This window comes from Crinia signifera, chromosome 9 (genome assembly GCF_055691185.1).
Source record: "Crinia signifera chromosome 9, ASM5569118v1, whole genome shotgun sequence".
In the NCBI taxonomy this organism is placed as follows: Eukaryota; Metazoa; Chordata; class Amphibia; order Anura; family Myobatrachidae; genus Crinia; species Crinia signifera.
The window spans coordinates 31,089,137-31,113,072 of record NC_139225.1 but is presented as its reverse complement, the minus strand read 5'-3'; the positions used below and the strand labels follow the sequence as shown (position 1 = coordinate 31,113,072).

General features: G+C 48.6%; 1 protein-coding gene across 1 annotated transcript; it reads right to left on the bottom strand.

Annotated features, from left to right (window-relative positions):
- Positions 1-9,641: 9,641 nt before the first annotated feature.
- Positions 9,642-14,804, bottom strand: LOC146036549 (caveolin-2-like). Its single transcript, XM_083160524.1, has 3 exons — positions 14,655-14,804; positions 12,384-12,571; positions 9,642-9,798 (listed from the first exon to the last, which is right to left on the bottom strand). The coding sequence occupies exons 1-3, from the start codon at positions 14,802-14,804 to the stop codon at positions 9,642-9,644; spliced, it is 495 nt and encodes a 164-aa protein (XP_083016650.1).
- Positions 14,805-23,936: the final 9,132 nt, after the last annotated feature.

The window sequence follows — 23,936 nt, the reverse complement described above, 5'->3', positions numbered from 1 at the left end:
GTTGCTGTTCCCTAACTATATTCATTTCTATAATTCATACACATTTAGGGGGTGATTCAGTCCTGTTCACTGCTGGCAGAATTCGCTCTCCCGTCCAGTGTTTGAGGTTTGCGCATGTACAAACCCCCATAGCGAACGCCTTTGGCAAGTTTCACACTCACTGGGGCGTTCGCTCTTGGATGGGCGGATATTATACGCAGCCTAGCGAATTGCTCCGAATCAGGCCCTTTATTTGACTATTCACCTATATAATTATTTTCTCCGGCAGGGACGTTGGGCTTTATTAGGAACAAATTGAGAATGTGCTTATGGGTAACTGTGCAGTTTGGTTGTATATATTATTGATATATCTGGGGTACAATACACAGTGTGCAGACGAGGGCTGACTTTAGATGGTCATACATGGGTGTCACTGACAGGGCAGCGCCCATCTCCATGGCAGTTGTCACTGCTCAGCCCGTCAGTCACTAATGCTTTATTTAGCCCTGCGGTTCCCACGTGTAATGTGATTCTGCTGCGTCTCCTCTGCCTACTGTGAAGTGGTTTAAATTCTTCGTTGGCATGCAACATTGCTGACTTGGGATGGGCCTGTGCTGGTGGATATGGCATCAGAGATGCGACAGATCCATATGCTGGCCATAGACACAACAACCTGTCTTGTATTGGAATGCATGCAGGGTTTTATATATAATAGACAGTTACAGTGCTCGTGGTAACCTCATTGTTTTGGAATAATGATACGATTATGAGAACGTAATTGTTTAATCATCTGTAGATATGTCTAGTTGTCTATTGGCAACGAGTGAAACTACACAAGGGGGACCAGCGGAGGCGGCGGGGACCCAGAGGAAGCTCTGTTGCCATGGGGCGCACGTGCATCGCCCCTGCAATGAAGAGGCCGGCTCCATCTGTATTTATCCCCGTCCACTCCTCTACTGTTTTTTCTTCAAACCTTACTCCTCTCCTCATGACTGTGGCTACCATATCAAAATCTTGGCTAGCATATGATGTCTCATGGTCCACACGTTTTGGCCCTCCTGTTCCAATATGTGCTGTAGGCTATGTGTCAATATTGGCCACTTTTTCCATATCCTCTTGTCCTGCCCAGCGGTACTAGAATACTGGAACGAGGTCTATGCCTTAATCAATGATGGAAGGTGATGGGCCCAATATTTTCCAAGCTCTTCCCATACCTACCCACTCCAATTTAGTCTGAATGAAGCTCCAACACCTAACCGCTGAGATGTGCGCATTTTCATATATGCGATTTTGGTAAAAAAAAAAAAACGGCGTGCGGTCCCCCCCTAAGCATAACCATCCCCGGGCTCAAAAAGCCGGTGCTGGTATAATAAAATCAAAGGAACAATCAAGTTGGGGTTCCCTGGATTTTATAAAACCAGCACCAGGCTCAAGGTCCGGCGCTGGTTCCAAAAATACGGGGGACAAAATGACTAGAGGTCCCCCGTATTTTAAGAACCAGCACCAGACACAACCAGCCAGCAGGGTAATGCCACAGCCGGGGGACACTTATTATATAAGGTTCCGCGGCCAAAGCATGGGCAGGGGTCCTGGGGAAGTGGGGACCCCCCCAAAGAAGGGGTCCCCCCCCTCCAGGACTTACCAGCCCATGCTGAAAGTCCGGGGCTGTCCCCGATGCCCCTGGGCGGTGGGCATCGGGCTGATGTAAAGTGTAAAAAAAAGAATATAAACTATTGTTTTCTACTGTAGAACTATGAGTCCCAGCAAGCCTACCCCGCATGCTGGGACTTGGAGAACCACAAGTCCCAGCATGCGGGGCATTAAAGGGCCCGCTGGTACTTGTAGTTCCATAGTACAAGAAATAGTTAAATAAAACACACTGACACCCTGAAAAATAAAAGTTTAATACATACACAGCCCACACATACTGATACTTACCTACCTTGAGCCCGTAGGTCGGTCCCTGGACCCTGGGCTCCGGGGCTCCAGGGCAGAAGAGTCCGGTTCCGGGGCTCCTGGGCAGAAGAATCCGGGGTCCAGGATCCGAAGTAGTCCACAGGGGTACCTGAGGAAGGAAATCCTACTCACCTGGTCCCCGGCGACGACATCGGCATCCTCTCCGGCAGACGCGCTGCTCCCGGCTGCTGTGGTACCTGCTCTCGGACTGGAGAGGCGCAGAGATTTTCATCTTCCGCGCCTTTCCTCCGGATGATTCTATTGGCCGCCTAGCGGCCAATCAGGAGCCAACTTTCTCAGCTCCTGATTGGCCGCTAGGCGCCCAATGAAATAATTCTAAGGAGAGGCACGGAAGATGAAACATCTCTGCGCCTCTTCAGTCCGTGAGCGGGTACCACAGCAGCCGGGAGCAGCGCGTCTGCCGGAGAGGATGCCGATGTCGTCGCCGGGGACCAGGTGAGTAGGATTTCCTTCCTCAGGTACCCCTGTGGACTACTTCGGATCCTGGACCCCGGATTCTTCAGCCCAGGAGCACCGGAACCCCAGGACCAGCCCCGGAACCAGGACCAAGGCCCCGGAACCGGACTCTTCTGATCTGGAGCCCCGGAACCCCAGGACCAGCCCCGGAACCAGGACCAAGGCCCCGGAACCGGACTCTTCTGCCCTGGAGCCCCGGAACCCCAGGACCAGCCCCGGAACCAGGACCAAGGCCCCAGAACCGGACTCTTCTGCCCCGGAGCCCGGACCCAGGATCCAGGGACCGACCTACGGGCTCAAGGTAGGTAAGTATCAGTGTATGTGGGCTGTGTATGTATTAAACTTTTATTTTTCAGGGTGTCAGTGTGTTTTATTTAACTATTTCTTGTACTATGGAACTACAAGTACCAGCGGGCCCTTTAATGCCCCGCATGCTGGGACTTGTGGTTCTCCAAGTCCCAGCATGCGGGGTAGGCTTGCTGGGACTCATAGTTCTTCAGCAGAAGACAATAGTTTTACTTCTATTTTTTACACTTTACATCAGCCCGATGCCCACCGCCCAGGGGCATCGGGGACAGCCCCGGACTTTCAGCATGGGCTGGTAAGTCCTGGAGGGGGGGGACCCCTTCTTTGGGGGGGTCCCCACTTCTCCAGGACCCCTGCCCATGCTGACCAGCCAGGGGGTTAATGCTTTGGCCACGGGACCTTATTTAATAAGTGTCCCCCGGCTGTGGCATTACCCTGCTGGCTGGTTGGGTCTGGTGCTGGTTCTTAAAATACGGGGGACCCCTAGTCATTTTGTCCCCCGTATTTTGGGAACCAGCGCCGGACCTTGAGCCTGGTGCTGGTTTTATAAAATCCAGGGAACCCCAACTTGATTGTTCCTTTGATTTTATTATACCAGCACCAGCTTTTTGAGCCCGGGGCTGGATATGCTTAGGGGGGGGGGGAGGGGGACCGCACGCCGTTTTTTCTTTTTCTTTTTTGTTTTAACTATTTTTTTTACAACAGAAGCATGCACAGATCTCAATGATCTGTGCATGTTTCTGTAAAAATCGCCAGCAAGAAGCTGGTCTATTTTTTTTGCGGGTTTTGGTAAGTTCCCATATGCGACTTTAGAACTCGCATCCTATTACATATGCCAGTTCTATAGTTTCCTATGGGAAAACATCTGGATGCGATTTTCAGTGTGACTGAAAATCGCATCTTTTAAATGTGCGAATTCACGGGGAAAAATGCACTTTTTCCCGCGAATCGCACCCTATTATATGTGCGATTTTTTGAAAAATTGCGATTTTGGCCGTTTTTGACCAAAAATCGCAAAAGTCTAAAAATCCTACCCTATTACATTTCGCCCTTGGTGTTTTTTAAATTTCTAAGTGAAATTTCCCAAAAACGGCTTCGAGGTGCACGCCACCAGGTCCAGAGGTATCTTGATGCTGAATTTGGTGGCTCTGAGTGCCACGGTGTGTCTGCAATGCGACAGACACGCACACACACACGTACGCACACACACTCTTTAACTTATTATATAGATATCATTGCTGACACTTTCTACTTTGAACTTATTCTAGTTCACTCTTTCTGACAAAATCCTTCTTAGATGGACAAAACCATGTGCACTGCAGGTGGGTCAGATGGTACTTGTGCAGAGAGAATTTGATATTTTGTGGGGTTTTACTTCAAAGTGAGATCTATATTGCAGTGTAAAAATAAAGCAGCCAGTATTAACCCTGCACAGAAACAAATTAACTTTTCTACATCTTCCCCCCTGCAGTGCACATGGTTTTGTCCATCTAAAAAGGATTTTGTCAGAAAGAGTGAACTAGAATAAGGCCCTTTGTGATCTATAGACAGGGCCGCCACTAGTAATGTTGAGGCCCGGGACTGACCTTCAGCCCAGGCCCCAAGCGGCACCCCCGCTGCGTTCGGCGGCACCCCGCTTCCCCCCTCAATTACTATTACTTACCAGTGGTGTCGGCGGCGCAGCATCTTCTCCCTCCGGGACTCGGGGCTCACTGCACAGTGCAGCCTGCAGAGTGCCGAGCCCCTCTGTATCCTAGACTCGGCGCTCTGCAGGCTGCACTGTGTATTGTACGCGCCTGGCCGCCGGGTGGGGGGATTTGTGCGGGGGGGGGGGGGGGGGAGGGTGTTTGGGTAGTGCCGTGCCACTGTGGGCAGCTGCCGGGGCCCCTCCTGAGGCTGGGGCCCGGGACAGCTGTACCCCTTTCAACCCCCCTGTCTGTAGCCCTGTCTATAGAGTGTAATTGCTATACATTTTACTGTTGTTCATGTGATTTGCTGTCTGTACTGTGACATATGCCGAATTCTGGAGAAGCCCGGAGAGGAATCTTGCATTACTCGTTTTGGGGGCGGGGCTTACATGTGACGTCATTAAGCCCCACCCCCATTACAAGAAATAGCCGGAATAACAGTTATCCATGGAGGGGGCGGGGCTAAAACATCACGATTGTGCCGTTTTAGCTCCGCCCCCTCCCCTGAGACCCGCGGATTGCTGCATATAAATGCCGCGATCGGGGGGCTCAGTGGGGGTCCCCCTGATTCCGGGAGGGTTGCCCACCCTTCCGGGGGCCGGGAGGAAGGACACGATTTTCGGGAGACTCCCGCAAATTCCGAGAGGGTCGGCAACCCATAGTAGGATAGTGTATGGTCCTTCAACAGATGCATTTATGCTCAGGTCGAGGGACCTTCTTGGAGGGGGTGGTGCCATGTGCTGCTCTGAGGATGTCCTAGGCTGACACTATAGTAGATTATATAATAGATTAACACTTTTAATGCTTGAAAAGAATATAAATGCTTCAAAGAATTTCAATCCGACCACTTCACTTTCTAATATGTTGCCTTTGCTTATTGTATTACTCATCAGTTTAGACATCTCTAGCTGAATTGTACTTGACCTGTCCTGACCCCAGCTGTAATAGTGCAATAATGTTGACATTTAAACTGTCGACATTTATAATGTGACACCATAATATTGACAGTTATGTGTTGACATTGAACATGTTGGCATCTGCAGAATGTTGATGGAGAGATAGGGCTAGGTCCTTGGGAGAGAGTCCGGCCGTGGAATGAGACGGTTAGGGTTAGGCACTAGGAGGAGGGTAATACCCACCATAATATACTGTAGATATATTGGGACAATGTCCTGATTTACAAAGGCCAGGTTGGGATATCAGGAGTATTTCAACATGTTTAAACATCTTGAAAATGGTTGAGATTGCCAAATAGATTGCCAAACATTGCCTGTGATTGTCTGATCCAGTGAGCGGATTGGGGGAAACGGCTGTCTGCTGAATGGCGACCATTAGTCTATGGAAGGGAAGTGTTAGACACTAGGGGGTAGTTTAGGCTACAGAAAGGAAGGGCTGGAGTTAGACACTAGGGGGAGGGTTAGGTTATGAAAGGGGAGGGTTAAAGTTGGACAATAGGGGGATGGTTAGGCACTAAGAGGAAGGTTGGGGATATACTCACCACCAAAAGCACCTTTAGATAATATTGCTATGGCTGGGGTAGCCTGGAAGACTGTTAGCACTACATAGTAGTGGAGGGGGCTGTGGAACGGAGGCACAGGACTGGAGGAGTGTGAGAGGTTGGCATGCACAAGGAGATATAGTATATGTAAGGGGGTGCAGGATAAGCCGCTTCAGCAGTACTCTCAAACTCAGTGGTTCCTAACCCTTGGTACCCCCAATAGTGCACATTTTCCAAGTCCAGTGTCACAAGTAAAATAATTAGCGTGAGCTGTGTATCTTTTAAATGTGTCTGAATAATGAGTGCACCTGTGCACCCGCGGGGTAACCTTGAAAACGTCCACTGTACTTGAAGACCGGTGTTGGGAACCGCTGCTCTAACTGAAAGCCTTGTACTTGCTGTGTTGGTTCTCTCCGACTCCTACAATGTAGAAAGCCAAGTAACACTGTAAATAATTGGCAGAGATCCCAGAAGGGAACTCGGTCCCACAACCATCCATATTATTGGGCTTCATGGTTATGGCGTGATCAGCTGTTGGCCTGGGTAATTTATATATAAATGCAGCCACTCTCCCTGCCAGTGATGTGAGATGCTGTTATCCTGTGACAGCTTGCATGCATTGAAAACTTCTGCTCAAGGGCTGCTGTCAGTTTGCTTTAACCCTTGTAGTGCCAACCTTGCTGTGAGCGATCAGCAAAGTATCCGCTAAAAATGCCTGCGCCGCTCACAGCGACTGTTCTTTTTTTTTGGGTGCAATATTTAACTAAACTTCAATTCATTGGCTGCATTGTTATTTATACTAAAAGAACAGTCGCTGCAGACGGCGCTGGCATTTTTACCGGATATTTTGAGGATCGCTCACAGCAACGATGGCACTCAAAGGGTTAATATAATGACATTTTGAATTTGCTGCGGATGCTGATGGCGCGGCTCTGCACATGCGTATAGGTGAATATACGCTTGTGCAGGGCCGCTGTGCGAACGTCTTTGGTGACCATCACAGTCGCCAAGCTGTTCACATAAAGGGGGGGTGGGAAGGGAGCTGGGTGCGCCCAGAAAAAAACACTGGGCATCCTCATCCGAATGCAGGCGGGTCAAAGCCTGAACAGGGCGGCACTAGCTCCGTTCTCCGCCATGTAATGTTCCTCGTAAATAAAAGTCAGCCTAGACTGACTATTTACGGACCAGTAAAAAATCATTCGATGGTCGCCAATCATTGAATGATTGTTCGCCTGTACGCCTGCATGCGAATAAATGTGTACGCAAACAAATCCATTCGCATGCTGGCTGGGACCTTTGTGTGGTGGCTGGTGTTCGCTTGCCTGGTGGGCAGCGTGAACCCGCTCTATAAGCCGTGAATGTACACTGCTTAGCGAACCAGGCCGAATCAGGCCCGTAGTGCATATAAATAAAGGTGGCTGTGGTCCATGGACGTACAACATGCATAACACTGTTCAGGATCCATATTTGAGAACATTTCAGTATATTTGCAATCAGTAAATTAGGACTCAAGACGTGGTGTCAACCTTATCAAGGAGAGTGATCAAGCGTCTTCCAAAATAATTAATGTAACCTATTCATATTTGATATACCTATGCGCTTAAACAGAACCTCTGCTTACTGGATGCATTATGTTTCAAAAAGAGAAATATCCTGGCGTGGTAGATTTAATTAGCGTTCACAATGTTGACATTCATTGGGCGGGATGTACTAAGGGGAAAATGCCCTGTTTTACCACATTTTCCTATGTATTAAAACCCAGCCACCACGATACTGCATAGTAGGGTATCGCCACCTTTGGGTGGCGATACCCTGTAGAAGCCTATGGGCTTCTTTTCGCCACCCGACACCTCCGCCGCAAACCCTCCGACCCCCCTGTCCCCCTCCCTCTGGCTTACCTTAGTCCAGGTCCTCCTGGACCCGGAAGGTAAGCCCTTCCTCCTCCTAGTAAAAAATGTGGTTTGTACCGGCGCTGGCTGAAAGACACACTTGAGACAGTATAGTAATTTATAGGTTTTACTGTTTAATCCATAAATGATAAAAATATACAGTTAAATATACAATACAATTTTAATAAAAATTTATTAAAAGATGACATTGTGGGGCTCAGTCTCATCATAAACTTAGTGGTATAATGAATAAAAGTCATAACCAGCTGAATAAAGGTAGAATTATATTACCATCCTTGTAAGCGATTTTTGTAATCCAATGATTTTTGATGATATGGACCAAATGTTCCCAGTGCTCTATGGACTCCCTTGTAGCTCACCTAGGCATCCAATCCAGGGATTGGGCTAAACCCCACAGCCTCAGCGTGTTTCTTGGGTCCAGTTGATGTGGTGTGCTAATTATAGGGAGAGGTGGGTAGGTCTCCAGGATGGGTTACTCCTTCAGCTGGTCAAATAATGGTGCTCAATGCGTTTCCCCGGTTAGGTAGGTATCCAGCTTCCTCCTCCCCCTAGTAAAGCAGCCGGACGTCCTCCCGGCTGCAGGGGGAGGAGGAGGCGCCGGGGACAGCCTACCAGCCTACTTAGCTGTCTCTGGCGTGAGAGGAGAAGAAGGCGGCAGGGAGATGACAGAGACCCCCCCGCACACCACAGTACAGGTATCGCGCGGGGGTCTCAGCCACCGCGATGCCAGCCGCATATGTTAGTACATATGCGCTGGCATTGTGGTGGGCGGGCGTCGATGTATATTAATACATCCCGCCCATTGTGTGAGAATATCAACATGATCATGAGCAGGGGGGGGGGTTGGGAACTAAAAGTGGCCCTGGAAATCTGTAAGATGCTGTGACAAACCTCAAACTTCCACATTTCATATAATACCTCATTCCGCCCACTGATACTGAACACAGACCCCAAAACCACCATCATGCAGACAAGTGTCATTACCATTACTCCCTGAAAATCACATATATCCCCACCCCTCCCCTAGTGGAGCCCAGAAACACCTCAGAAATTATTACATCCTACATAGCACCAACTCCTGTCCCTTTAAAAGATGTCACAATGGATTTAGATGGGCGCCTGTCTTAAGCTGGCCATACATCAGAAAGATATTGTACCCAATCATACAATCTCAATTGATTGTAAGATGGATTGTATGCAGATTGTGTGCACATTGTGTGTCCAAAAACCACCAAGGACTGCCGGGGAATTGAAGGGAAATTGGACACAATCATGAGCGCAATCGATCTTAAGATCGATCTTTGTGATGTACTGTATGGTCAGCATAAGATGAGTAATTGCAGCATCGGATGCTCTGCTCTGTGAACTGGCAAGTGTTGCATGTGTGTGGGAGACAGAAGGGGGTGTGGCCACTACTTTGGGCTGGGCCAGATCATTAAAATATGTGACTGAATAATAAGTGGTCTCAAAGGTGCGTTGGCCTACCGGGAATCTCGATGGCCAATCCACCTCATGATGTCGACATCGAACAAAAAACATCATATACTGTAAGTCTAAAGCCCTGTACACAGGGGACAATTTCAGCCATAATGGTCACGGATATGGTCGCTGAGTCAATAACGTTAGTAGACGCTTCTCTTCCTGTAACCGAAAATAAAGAATAGAGACATTTTTTTTTACAAAACACTTTTTTTATTTTGTTTTCCATTGACTAAATCCCCGTTGTGGACATTCTGCTTTCAGGTGCAAGTGACAGAATTCCGTGAAGTCGCCATGTATATTTCTCCCTCAGGTTGACCACTTGTGCAGGTGAGGGGGTCCTTTTTTTTATACCCGCTGCTTGACCACATGCAGGTAAATGGAACTGAGGCAGCGACCCAAACTGGCACAGAGAGGGGCCACAAATATGTCCAGGAGACTGGCCCAGAGCGTTCTGATGGGGGGCATGCAGATATTGCACAGTTGGATACACGGCATGGCGCACCTGTAGAGGACAGAAAGTTACCCAATAGGTGAGAAATGTTGGTACTGAAGTCAGGAGTAATACCTTTGCAGGATCAAACACTTTACACCCTCAGGGCCAGATGCACTAAACTTCAAAAGTGATACAATGGAGAGTAATAAATAACCAGCCAATCAGCTCCTGTCTGACATTTTTCAAACACAGCCTGTGACATGGCAGGTAGGTGCTGATTGGCTAGCTGTTTATCACTCTCCATTTTATCACTTTTGAAGCTTAGTACAGCTGGCCCTAGGTATATATATATATATATATATATATATATATATATATACTAGGTGATTCATCGTAACCTACGGGCGCTCTTCACACCGTCGTAAGGGGCTGCACCCCCTTAATTTGTGAACGTTTGTATATGAGAAATATGGTTAGAATTGTATGAAAGATGCCCTGTATTGCAACTTGGGTGTCCGCGAATCGCGGGAGGGGGGGTCGCGGGGGGTGCCGCGAATTGCGGGAGGGGGGGTCGCGGGGGGTGCCGCGAATTGCGGGAGGGGGGGTTGCGGAGGTGGGGGGGTGGTTGCTGCGAATCGCGGGAGGGGTTGCAGAGAATCGCGGGAGGGGGGCGGTGGGTTGCCGCAAATCGCGGGAGGGGGGGTTGCGGCGAATCATGGGAGGGGAGGTTGCGGGGGGGTGTGCCGCGAATCGCGGGAGGGGGGATCACGGGGTGGGGTGCCGAGAATCGCGGGGGGGGGGTGTGTGGTGTGTGTGTGCCGTGAATCGCGGGAGTGGGGGTTGCGGGGGGGGGGGTGGGGTGGGGCGCTCACCTGGTGGCTGTGGAGTAGCAGTGCTGGGCAACATGGGGAGGCAGAGGGTGTCTGGCACTGTCTGTGGGCTCACTGGGCTGGTTCTCTGTCATGTGAGTCAGAGGCTCCACCCAGCGTTATACACACACTCACACACTTTGACTGACAGATGTAGCCAAATATATAAGAGATATATATATATATATATGTCATTACTGACCATTGCTCTAATGCTGTGTACACACAGTGCGATTCAGTTTAATTTTTTATTAGATTTGGACTATATAGCGCCCACCCGACATCAATACGAGCAGCCACTGAGTGACTCCTGGGTCTCACAGCGCCTTCGAGCGCTGGGCAGAGGACGAGAAATCCTTTGATGGTAAGTAACCATAGAAGGATTTCTCCTCTGTGTGAATAGATGTGTACGCTTACACATCCGTTCGCAGCCCTGCACATGGGGGAGGGGTGGCATGCATTCGCCGGGGCGGCGTTAAATTGCTTGCTGGCCTCCAAACACACGCAGCCCAGCGATTGTGTGATTGGTCCATTGAGTGTACGTGTTATGGGCGTGTCAGTGAAAGATGCAGCGTTCCCAGCAGCACAGCTGCAGGCATTGGAAGCCACGGACCTGCAACAGGGCAGCAGGGCCGGCGCCACCACTAGGCAAATCTAGGCATTTGCCTAGGGCGCCGGCCACTGGAGGGCGGCATTTTGTGCCGCCCGGGTACCTGTCCTACGGCGCTGTGTATTTAAATCTGGCGGCGGAGGCAGCGGGGGTCCCTGCAGTCCATTAGAAATCACGAGCGCTATCCGCCGGGCTATGCGGAAGCGCTTCTAGTGTGAAAACTCTGGCAGCACGGCGCACGCTGATCTCAGCCAATCAGCGGGCTGCCAGTGTTTTCACACTAGAAGCGCTTCCGCATAGCCCGGCGGATAGCGCGCCCCCACCCCGACTTGCCTGGGGCGCTCCGGTGCCTTGCACCAGCCCTGCAGGGCAGGTGTATAATGACGCACTTTACATCATGCACCGGTGCTAAAAGTGGGTGTCTCAGCCACTTGGATTCAGAATGGGCACATTCATCCGCACGGATGTACACAGGGGGAGAAGTTTCTAGGGGAATTCGTATAAGGTCTCAGGCATCACCCGACATTAGATGTGCGCAGTAGGAGCAGATATACGATAGGGCAATTTTATTCTGCGATATTTATGCCCATTTCACTTCAACCTCTAGTCTGGTCCAGATGACTCCACAGAACCGAAAAAAAAAAAGAATAAAAACATACAATGCGATCTCGGCGGGATCTAATTGCAATATGCGATCCTATTGGTGGGATTTATGTTCCTTCAGGAGCAGGGACAGGAAATTCAAAAGGAGTCCGTCCCTGTGCTGTACTGTGCCGGGGGCCTGTGCATGCGCGGTTAGCACTGACCCGCAATGAACGCACTGCCCCGCCGGCGATGCAGTAAGTATCTTATAGGCAATGGGTCACTGCCCTCTCAGAATAGCGCTAGCTGCGAGACCAGATGGGATGCTGCTCGACACTGATACATTGGGCAGCATCGCATCCCCCATAGTACCAAAGGGTGATGCCGCTGCCCCCAGGGAAGGAGTGATCGCAGCACGGATCGCAGATTCCTGCCGGGGTCACTCCTATATACATTCCGGAAGTACTTAATATTTGCGGCTAACCTCCGATTGGGTGTTTTCAGGGGAATTAGCTACAAATATAAAATGACTCCTCTGTCTGTGTGGCAGCGGGGGACTGATGTTAATGCTCTCACATGATTGGATCGCTTACCATATGTGCACACATCCGAGGAGTGCGAATAGAATGCCGGAGATCAGGGATACCGGAACCGCGCACAGCAGAGAGATTATTCGGTAACACCAAAGCTTAGATGATTCGAACAAAATATCACTCCAGGTCCAGACTTTGTCAAAGCTGTGAAAGGATTTAGGTTCTGCCAGAACGTCGGAGAACTCTAGCTGCAACAGAAATAATATACGCCATATATATATATATATATAACATGAGTCATGTGTATGCATGGATACGTTTCTGTATGCGGTGACTATACAGCGGGGTCTAGATGCCTGACATAGGCGTGCGCAGCACATTTTATTAGGGGGTGCACCGTCAAAGGGGTGTGCCTAGCACCACATATTGGGCATGTATAACACCACCCATTGGGTGTGTCTAACAGCGCCAATCAGGCGTGTCTACCATCATCTATTGGTACTCGCTACAATATATAAAACAGCTTTCAGTATAATAATACATGCAAATAAAGTAAAAAACATAATATGGATGATATGTAGTGAAATGACAATGGTCTGGTACAAGTAACATTTCAAAACACACATAATTGATTTATGGGCGCTTCTTTCAATGGAATACAGTTCTAAAAGCAAAAGTCTTTGGTAAAAGGTATTGCTGGTAGGGAGGTGTTCATAAGGGTGGGCACAGCATTAGGGGGTGCCTGTGCACCCATGCGACTCAATGTGCGCACACCTATGATGCCTGACCAGTGCTGTTACAACTACAGACCAACCCAGTGACCACTAGAGGCCACTCGACAGACCAAATTACTCCTTTGTGTGCTAAACAATGTCATAATAGAAAGTGAAAGCAGTTGGTGCAGGGACACTGATCTTTTTTTTAAATTTTGGATATGGAGAGAGGGAGCTGTGAAGACAGAGACTGTTGGTGGGAACAGATAGAGACTGGGGTGGAGAGTTTGTGGGTTAAAAACTGTCACAGCTCAAAGTGAAACTAAACACTGTAACAGCTGCAAAACTAGCCTTCGATACCTTGGTGTAGTGTATGGCCACCCTAAGACCTCTTTGGCCCTTATTCATATCTGATTGCAGGACAAATTTGTTCTCAAAATGGGCAAAACCATGCTGCACTGCAGGTGGGTCAGATGTAACATGTGCAGAGAGAGTTAAATTTGGGTGGTGTGTGTTGAAACTGAAATCTAAATTGCAGTGTAAAGATAATGCAGACAGTATTTACCCTGCACAGAAACAAAATAACTCACACAAATCTACCTCTCTCTGCACATGTTACATCTGCCCCACCTGCAGTGCACATGGTTTTTCCCATTTAGAGAACAAATTTGTTCTGCGACCAGATCTGAATAAGGGCCTTTATGTGTATAGATATACTGTAATCCTATTGTGTCTGGTGCTTATGTTTTATGTATATTCAGTATACATCGTATGCGGCCACTTTTCATATGATGTATTGCATGCAATCTCATTCACCACTCTGGGTACGATAAATCCTTGGTGCAGCGGTGACAAATCTCTGGATACAATTTACGGAACCGGACATCGGATTGGAATTGTAAGTAAATGACATATGATTTGACAATTTTCATGCGATTAATTGGCCTAATGTATCGAAATCATGTGAAAAAGAGACAAACCGTACTAGTGTATGACCACCTGTAGAATTTATCTCGTTATCTAATGCAGACGCTGGCTGGATGTAAACCACACTCAGTACAATGTTCAACACAACATTATTGCACACGTGATTTCCCAGTGTGTGCAGTCTGTGTGTAGCCCAGGACTTACTCAGCAGCTGTGATAGAATCGGGCTGATCGGGGCTGGAGCTGACGTCACATGACTTCCCCTCAAACACCTCGGCACTCCTGAGTTTTCCTTAACACTCCCAGAAAATGTCCATTTACCACCCAGCGATAAAAAAAGTGTAGCAGGATTTATGGCCTCACGCATGTGTATTAAGGGCCGTTTGCATGTGCAGCCTATCGATAATAGCCCAGCCTGCGAATTAGGCCCCAAGAGAGAGTCTGGAAAGGGGATATTATCTGCTATATTTTGCATAAGAGACCAAGGGGTCTTTTTTTTTTTTTTTACTAAGGAGAGAGATAAAGTGGAAGGACAAGGTATCATCCAACTGGATCATTTTGCAAAACCCAGCCTGTATCATGGCAGTTAGGAGCTGATTGGCTGCTACTTTATCACGCTCCACGTTATCAATCTCCAAGACAGTAATTGGACTCCTTACATACATGAAGAGATCTCTGCTTGTGGACATACCTTAAGGTGCTTGTTGATTCCGCGTGGGTCCCGTGAGTCCAGTTTTGGGGGGGCTTCAGTGTAGACTGTGGTACTTGCAGGATTGTTCAGGTATTTGTGTTCCTCATCGGGATCCATCGGACACTCGATCAGAAATTGATCTGGGATCATGGCTGCTGTATACGTAGCTGTAATGGTCCTGGGTAGCTATAAGCCGACCTGCGCAGTCTGATCCCACCTTCCGATGAAAACTGTCACAAGTATTTCTAGTATCTCACATTTATTTTTCAGATGTCACAGTGAGTCTCTAACTCTCCCTGTCTCTGTCCTGTTAGATCGCTGCTGTGGATAAGATTTCAGTCCCTCTCGCCCTCCCTCCAAGGCCTGACACTTTTCTGTGACATGCCAGACGCAACTGTCACTGTGATATATTTACTGTATGTGACTGTAGCAGGCCAGCTGTGCCGGATTATCTGTACTTACACTGCAGTCTGATAGGCGATAGCCGTATGGCCACAAGGGGGCAGTGTTTATTCTACCAATACTATACTATAGACTAGGTATGTGACCTCTTATCTGGGAACTCTTATCCACCAAGGATGATTCGCAGCTTTGCGAGTACACCAAACCCCGCCATGCGAATGGTAGCCTGGCTGCCACCCAGAGCCGGCCCTAGCCTAACTGATGCCCTAGGCAAGATTTTGGCTGGTGCCCCCTAGCACCGCCACTAGTTCCACCTCTGACCCAGCACCATCAATCCTCATCATAGCAGTCATCATTTTGGTGCTCCTACCCACAATATTTTAAATAGAAACAGTGCACACATTCGGTGCGCAGCCCAAACAGGGGTGTGTTCTTGCTGGGAAGGGGCATGGCCACACAATAGTACCCCCAATTCAAATTATGCCACACAGTAGTGCAACTTTATTCACATTATATCATGCGATGGTGTCCCTTATTCACGTTACATCACACAGTAGTACCACTTTACCTTATATACATTACTCGTCACATTATTCACATTATACCCTTAGGGGAGGAGGCCCGAGGCCCCCACTGGGCCCTTCCATCAGACTTTGGCCTGGGTAATTTGTACCCCCTACCCCTTTCTCTCGGCACCCCTGATAATACCACACAGTAATGCCCCTTACACATGACACACATTATTAATGTCCATATAAAAATAATGCCCTTACACATTATGCCAAACTTTATTAATGCCCTTCATACACATAATGACACACATAATGCCCCACATAATGCCCCTTACACATATGCTGCACATTATTAATGCCCTTATACACATGACACACATAATGCCTGTTACAAATGTCGCACATTATTAACGCATTTATACATGACACACATAATGCCCCTTACACATATGCCGAACACTATTGCATAACCAACCCACCCGCAGACAGCACTCGCACAGCCGCTAACACTGTGACCTCTGCTTGGATACAGATGTTTCCTCATACATCTTGCCTCAACAGGCCATGCAGCTCCTGCCAGTTCTGCTAACGTTGGGTGCCTTTTTTGCTGAAAATTTGTCTTATTTGCATTATTATGACCAGCACACACAAGGAGCTTCCAATGATTAAAATAATATGTGGCATGTGTATATTCTGTGAGCGACTGTGGCTGTACCTGCATACAGAATGCTATGTTACAGTGATTTCCATGAATACACTATTTCATATGCAGATACAGCCTCACTCACACACAGAATATAGGCATGCTGCATATCATTTTAATCAGCAGAAGCTGCTGCTGCCCCCAGGCATTCCAAATGCCCTAGGCAATTGCCTAGTTGGCCTATGCCTAAGGCCGGCTCTGCTGCCACCCATTCGCAAGGGCGATTCCATCGCAGGGCCTACGATGGTTAGCGACCACATAAAAGTGACTGTCAAGTCACTTACATATGCTTGGACACTTGGCAGGAAGTGGATGGGCAGCTGACTTCCGGTAATACGAACTAAGGGGTTGGAACAAACGGACCTGAATAAGTCCCAAAATCCAGAAAGGAAAGCATAATGTAAAGCATAACGGAATCTGCTGCGCTATATAGAAAACTGCAAGTATATAAATAAAGTAACTATGGCGGATGGAGATTTGGGGTCTGATTCAGTAGCGCTTGCCAATCAGCTGTCCTTCCCTGCTTAGTGAGCGGCTTAACGCTGCCCGGCCAGTTGGATGTCACATCCATTGACAAACAAGGAAGAAAAAGAAACTCGGGTGGGTGCACGCTAGATCCCCAAAGATACTAAGTTATGCCAGTTAAAATCTTTTATTATTTTCTAATAGCTATGTGGCAAATAGCGTGTGTCTGAAGTGTTAATTCTGTGCCCTTTTAGCCTGCGAATATAAGGTTAATTATTTTAATTGCGCCAGCAGGGTTGGAGTACTGGTATTGTTGCCCAGGATACGGTCGGTTGGTCGACCTATCGGTGGTCGACACCATTGGGTCGACATATTGCAAGGTCAACAGGTGTCTAGGTCGACATGGCTCAAGGTTGACAGGTGTCTAAGTCGACATGAGACAAGGTCGACACATGTCTAGGTCAACACATGCATTAGTTAGACATGGGTTAGGTCGACAGTAGCGAGGCATCGTGCCCGAGGCATGGCAAGTGCAGCGAGCCCTGTGAGGGGACGCGGTACACTTAAAACAGTGTCCATGTCGACTGTGTCGACATTTGGGTAAAAAAGTGAAAAACCCCATGTTGACCTTTAGACTGTCGACCTAACCCATTTTGACCTCACGCATGTGTCAACCTAGACACCTCTCGACCTTGTGCCATGTCAACCGAGACACCCATCGACCTTGTCCCATGTCAACCTAGACACCCGTCGACCTTGCAGTATGTTGACCCAACAGTGTCAACCTAATGACTGTCGACCATCATTAGGTCGACCCAATAATCCCAACCCTGGTGACCATCATATCTCCTTAATGCCGATGTCCCATCAGAATTGTTAATGTATCACTAGAATTGAGTCGGTAACAAGACTATAATCATAGGTCAAATTATACCATAAAATAAATATATATTTTTTTTGTGTGTAGACATCGCTCTCCAGTTTTTTTTTTTTACCTCTAATCACTTTATATTGTGTTTGACAATAATTTGTCAAAAGGCAATTATTGCATGCATTAATGTGATATTATTTATTGGTTATTCTGGTTGATTCGCAAGGCTGCCAATTTGCCGCCTTGCGAGTCCACCAAACCCCACCCGGCGAATAAACGCCCCCCCCTTCCCCCCTGAAGTGCGGGTTCGCCCGCCTCGGGTAACCGCCGACCATCGAAAGATGTGGTGCGTGCACGCATATAAAAGTGACTTTTATGTCACTTCCATATGCGTGCACGCTGGCACGGATATGGGCCGGCAGCTGCCATCCTGTGATGTCAAAGAAAAAAGGTATTCACTAGGAATAATCAGGCGCCTTGCTAAGAGTTGTATCTCTGGTAAGAGCTGCTGCTTAGTTGTGGGGGTAGTCAGTCCCCACTAGAAAAAACCACAAAGTAACTCACACTAGGTGAGTGTAGCAGCGCTCAATTCAATTGACACAAGGTCTGCTCTATTTCAAGCGGTACATCATCCCTCCAGCGGCTGTCCTACAAACCGTTAACATCGTGAGGACTCCCAATTATACCCATATCCAAAGGATCTTCGACAAATATTGGTAAAGTGCACTTACCTGTTTCTTCAACACTAGTGTCGACACAGCTTACTCCATACGTGTCCATTGAGGCGGGGCATATACAGGGCCGTCTTAACAGCAGTGTGGGCCCCTGGGCAAAGCAATGCACTGGGGCCCTTACCAATTCTCCCCTCCTAGGGGTGGGGGGTGGTATCAGCAGCAGCTTTGATGTCCCACAGGTGTCAGGGGGTGCTCTATCTTCCATTCAACATGTAGGACCTGGAGCAGTAACTTCTGCTAATTACTTCTTTACTGCAAAGGTGGTGGGAGGGTGAACACTAATGTGTGGAAGTGGGCACTGAGTTGAATGAAGGGTCCCTTGTAAATGACTTCCAGGGAGGTAGGGGGTGTTTTATATGCAGTGGAGCGTTGGATAATGGAGTGGGCTTAATATTCGTCATTTTCCGGTGGAAGGGCAGCTTGTTTGACTGCAGATATCGCCATTATCTGTAAATAGATTTCTTAGCCTTCAATGGTATAAAAACCTAGAGTCCCAACTTTCAGCAGGTGCTGGGGACTTGGGGATCAGAGATCAGGAGCCAGAGCAATCCATTGACAAAAATATAAAACTGTACACCAGACGTTTGGAGCTGGAGCAGGGACCGGCTGCTGGAAGGCTGATATCTCTGGTTCTGGGCATGATAGAGACAAGCCGCTACTGTCGACAGAAAGGGGAGTGTCCCAGCTTTTGGCTTTTTACTCTCAGAAAAACTTTAAGTTAGAAAAAACCTGAGAAATATGACTGGGAACTGCGATTAACAGGTCGGATGTGGACTTCTGCTTTAAAGGTGGATATCTCCAGTTCCCCAGGGCCGATTTTCAAAATTCTGGTATCCCTGGAAAGAGGGGATCCTCAGCTATCAGGAAAGGGCCCTTATACACCTGGGGCCCCAGGGCAAGTGCCCATTAAGCCCATACGAAAAGACGGCCCTGGGCATATATTTATTTCCATTTTTGACATTCATTCCAATTTACGTTTATTCCCCCCCTTTTCCATTATACCATTATTGTCATTATTGTTTTTATATATGTTTTTTATATTGTATTTTAATCAACAGTAAAATTGTTATATTTCAAACATTGGTTTCTTTCATTGAATTGAGCGCTGCTACACTCACCTAGTGTGAGTTACTTTGTGGTTTCATCCTGTGATGTCAGCTGCCCGCCCCACGCACCTGCATCACTGCCTCATTACCATGAGAACGCCCATCATTCCCATGGGAACACCCATGGAATGCTGGGCGTTCCCATGTGGTAATGGGGCAGCCCGGCGCCGCCCGCCCATCTCCGCCCCCAGCACGCCCTCATGGGTGCGTTTACCCGGCGAACCGAAAGTTCGCTGTTAGTGCACGCACCCTACGTCTGCACATGCACAGAAACGCGCCTGCCCTCCGTGCGAATCCGTGGATTTGAATAACCCCCATTGTCCCCAATGGCATGTCTTATGTTATACTGTATATGCCAATGATTTATTCTATAAACATTTATATGGATTTTTATTATATCAGCAACATTGTGCAGGATTTCTCTGCGGTTAGCCACAGTAACATTGACCTGTCAATATCTTTGGTACTTATGTAATATCTGGGCTCCCGTTTTTCTTATGAGACCGCGTCCGCTCGCCTCGCTGCGCTCGCCACACTATATAAGATCAACTCCATGCATAGTTGGACAGTAGGGGTATTAAAAAATGGGGTGCATTTAACATGGGAGCCCAGATAATACATAAGTACCATATCTTTTTTACATATATTATCTACAAGTGAACATTCAAAAGAACAACATCCTTTCAAATTGCTGGTGTTGGAGTTTAGAATACAGATTGATTAATGCCCCTTTCCCACTGCAGCTAAAAAACGGTAAATTGCCGATTTTCAGCGCAATTTACCGTTTAAGGCTGCAGTGGGAAAGTGCCAGAGCTGAAATACCGTTTAAAGCTAAATGGTATTTCAACCCGTTTTTAAAGCAGAGTCCTACACGTTAAAATAACGTTTAAGAGGCAGTGGGAATGCCTCTTAAACGTTATTTAGCCTCCAGGCAGTCCCAGTGCCTGATGAGACCTAGTAGTTCTCACTTTGTGCATGTGTAATGAGTGCATGTGCATAATAATGAGCCGCTCATTACATATGCGCATATGTAATGAGCGGCTCATTAGTATGCATGTGCACTCATTACATATGCGCAAAGTGAGAACTACTAGTTCTCATCAGGCACTGGGACTGCCTGGACCCTGCATGGACCCCCGCTGCCTCCCCACTGCCCTGCATCATCGTGCAGGTAAGTAGAAGGGAAGGGAGGTGGGGGCACAGGGCAGGTACGGGGGGTTAGGCACTCTTTACACTTGGGGGCGGGGGGGAGGGATTAGGCACTCTTTACACTGGGGGGGGGGGGTTAGGCACTCTACATTTTACACGGTTCACTGCAATGGGAATGGTACTTAAATGGTATTTAAAACGGTAATCTGCTGCAGTGGGAATGCTAATACCGTTTTAAATACCATTTAAGATTACCAGTACTTTGAATTGGTCTGCAGTGGGAAAGCAGCATCAGTTACATATTGATTCTGTTGCCAAACTGAAACTTTTTAGCAACAGTGTAACACTTGGTAGTTTCAGAATGGTTACAATATAAATACTCTGGCTAGACTTGATTGTTTTAGGGTGCGTATTGCCAACCACTCTTTATAGCCTGCCAGCACTGTTGTGAGATAAATTGTGATCTCAAAAAAGTCCAAATAAGATGAAATCACATCCAGCAATTAATATCAATTATATATGCAGACAGTATTGGACTGGGGCAGGAAGGGCCCACCAGCGGAATGTGTTGGTAGGGCCCATATTTAGGGGCGTGTCCAGCTGCCACAGATGTTTGCTAGTCCATGCATGATGATATACAAGGTTGATAACTGCAATGCACTGTAGAGAATACACACTGGGGGAAATTTACTAAGAATACGAATAAGATATATCGTATTCGTATTCTTAATACGAATGAATACGACTGCCTACGGCTGTTTCAGCCATATGCAAATTTGTGGTCCAGAAGGTTATTTACAAAGCAGTCAAATACAACTGCTTTGTAAACCTCCGATATCGTATTGATTTGTATTAGCGGCCATATATATACGGCCGCTAATACCATTATCTATAGGCAGCTTGCATGGATCAGTCAGATCCGTGCAGACTGCAGTGTGTTAATAAAAATAGAAAAAAATATTTTTATCAGTCCGGGGCCCCACAATTTCGGATGGCAGCCCTGCTGCTACTAAGGATGCTGTGATGAGGGGACTACTGCTACCAAGGCCCCCTGGACCCTGCAATGATAGGGACTACTGCTACCAAGGATGCTGGGACCCTGCAATGATGGTGGACTACTGCTACAAAGGACTCGGGGACCCTGCAATGATGGTGGACTACTGCTACCAAGGACGCTGGGACCCTGCAATGATGGGGGGACTACTGCTACAAAGGACTCGGGGACCCTGCAATGATGGTGGACTACTGCTACCAAGGACGCTGGGACCCTGCAATGATGGGGGACTACTGCTACCAAGGACGCTGGGACCCTGCAATGATGGGGGGACTACTGATAAAAAGGATGCTGGGACCCTGCAATGATGGGGGACTACTGCTACCAAGGATGCTGGGACCCTGCAATGATTGGGGACTACTGCTACCAAGGATGCTGGGACCCTACAATGATGGGGGACTACTGCTACCAAGGATGCTGGGACCCTGCAATGATGGGGGACTACTGCTACCAAGGACACTGGGACCCTGCAATGATGGGGGAATATCTGCTAAAAAGGACGCTGGGACCCTGCAATGATGGGGGGACTACAACTACCAAGGATGCTGGGACCCTGCAATGATGGGGGGACTACAGCTACCGAGGACGCTGGGACCCTGCAATGATGGGGACTACTGCTACTAAGGATGCTGGGACCCTGCAATGATGGGGGACTACTGCTACCAAGGACGCTGGGACCCTGCAATGATGGGGACTACTGCCACTAAGGACAATGGGTACCTGCAATTATGGGGACTTCTGCTACCAGGACCCTGGGACTCTGCAATGATAGGGACTACTGCTACCAAGGACGATGGGACCCTGCAATGATGGGGACTACTGCTACCAAGGACGCTGGGACCCTGCAATAATGGGGACTACTGCTACCAAGGACACTGGGACCCTGCAATGATGGGGGGCTACTGCTAAAAGGGACGCTGGGACCCTGCAATGATGGGGGACTACAACTACCAAGGACGCTGGGACCCTGCAATGATGGGGGGACTACAGCTACTGAGGATGCTGGGACCCTGCAATGATGGGGGACTACTGCTACTAAGGACAATAGGACCCTGCAATGATGGGGGACGACTGCTACCAAGGATGCTGGGACCCTGCAATGATGGGGGACGACTGCTACCAAGGACACTGGGACCCTGCAATAATGGGGACTACTGCTACCAAGGACGCTGGGACCCTGCAATGATGGGGGACTACTGCTACCAAGGATGCTGGGACCCTGCAATGATGGGGGACTACTGCTAAAAAGGACGCTGGGACCCTGCAATGATGGGGGACTACAACTACCAAGGATGCTGGGACCCTGCAATGATGGGGGGACTACAGCTACTGAGGACGCTGGGACCCTGCAATGATGGGGACTACTGCTACTAAGGACACTGGGACCCTGCAATGATGGGGGACGACTGCTACCAAGGATGCTGGGACTCTGCAATGATGGGGGACTACTGCTACCAAGGACGCTGGGACCCTGCAATGATGGGGGACTACTGCTACCAAGGATGCTGGGACCCTGCAATGATGGGGGACTACTGCTAAAAAGGACGCTGGGACCCTGCAATGATGGGGGACTACAACTACCAAGGATGCTGGGACCCTGCAATGATGGGGGGACTACAGCTACTGAGGACGCTGGGACCCTGCAATGATGGGGATTACTGCTACCAAGGACACTGGGACCCTGCAATGATGGGGGAATATCTGCTAAAAAGGACGCTGGGACCCTGCAATGATGGGGGGACTACAACTACCAAGGATGCTGGGACCCTGCAATGATGGGGGGACTACAGCTACCGAGGACGCTGGGACCCTGCAATGATGGGGACTACTGCTACTAAGGATGCTGGGACCCTGCAATGATGGGGGACTACTGCTATCAAGGACGCTGGGACCCTGCAATGATGGGGACTACTGCTACTAAGGACAATGGGTACCTGCAATTATGGGGACTTCTGCTACCAAGGACGCTGGGACCCTGCAATAATGGGGACTACTGCTACCAAGGACACTGGGACCCTGCAATGATGGGGGGCTACTGCTAAAAAGGACGCTGGGACCCTGCAATGATGGGGGACTACAACTACCAAGGACGCTGGGACCCTGCAATGATGGGGGGACTACAACTACTGAGGATGCTGGGACCCTGCAATGATGGGGGACTACTGCTTCTAAGGACAATAGGACCCTGCAATGATGGGGGACGACTGCTACCAAGGATGCTGGGACCCTGCAATGATGGGGGACAACTGCTACCAAGGACACTGGGACCCTGCAATAATGGGGACT

Coding starts and splice junctions, on each gene's coding strand:
- LOC146036549 (XM_083160524.1), bottom strand. CDS start 14,804: ATGATCCCAGATCAATTTCTGATCGAGTGTCCGATGGATCCCGATGAG. Junction 12,572..14,654: donor GAATCAACAAGCACCTTAAG/GTATGTCCACAA, acceptor TTTCTGTTGCAG/CTAGAGTTCTCCGACGTTCT. Junction 9,799..12,383: donor CTCGGATGTGTGCACATATG/GTAAGCGATCCA, acceptor TGTCCTCTACAG/GTGCGCCATGCCGTGTATCC.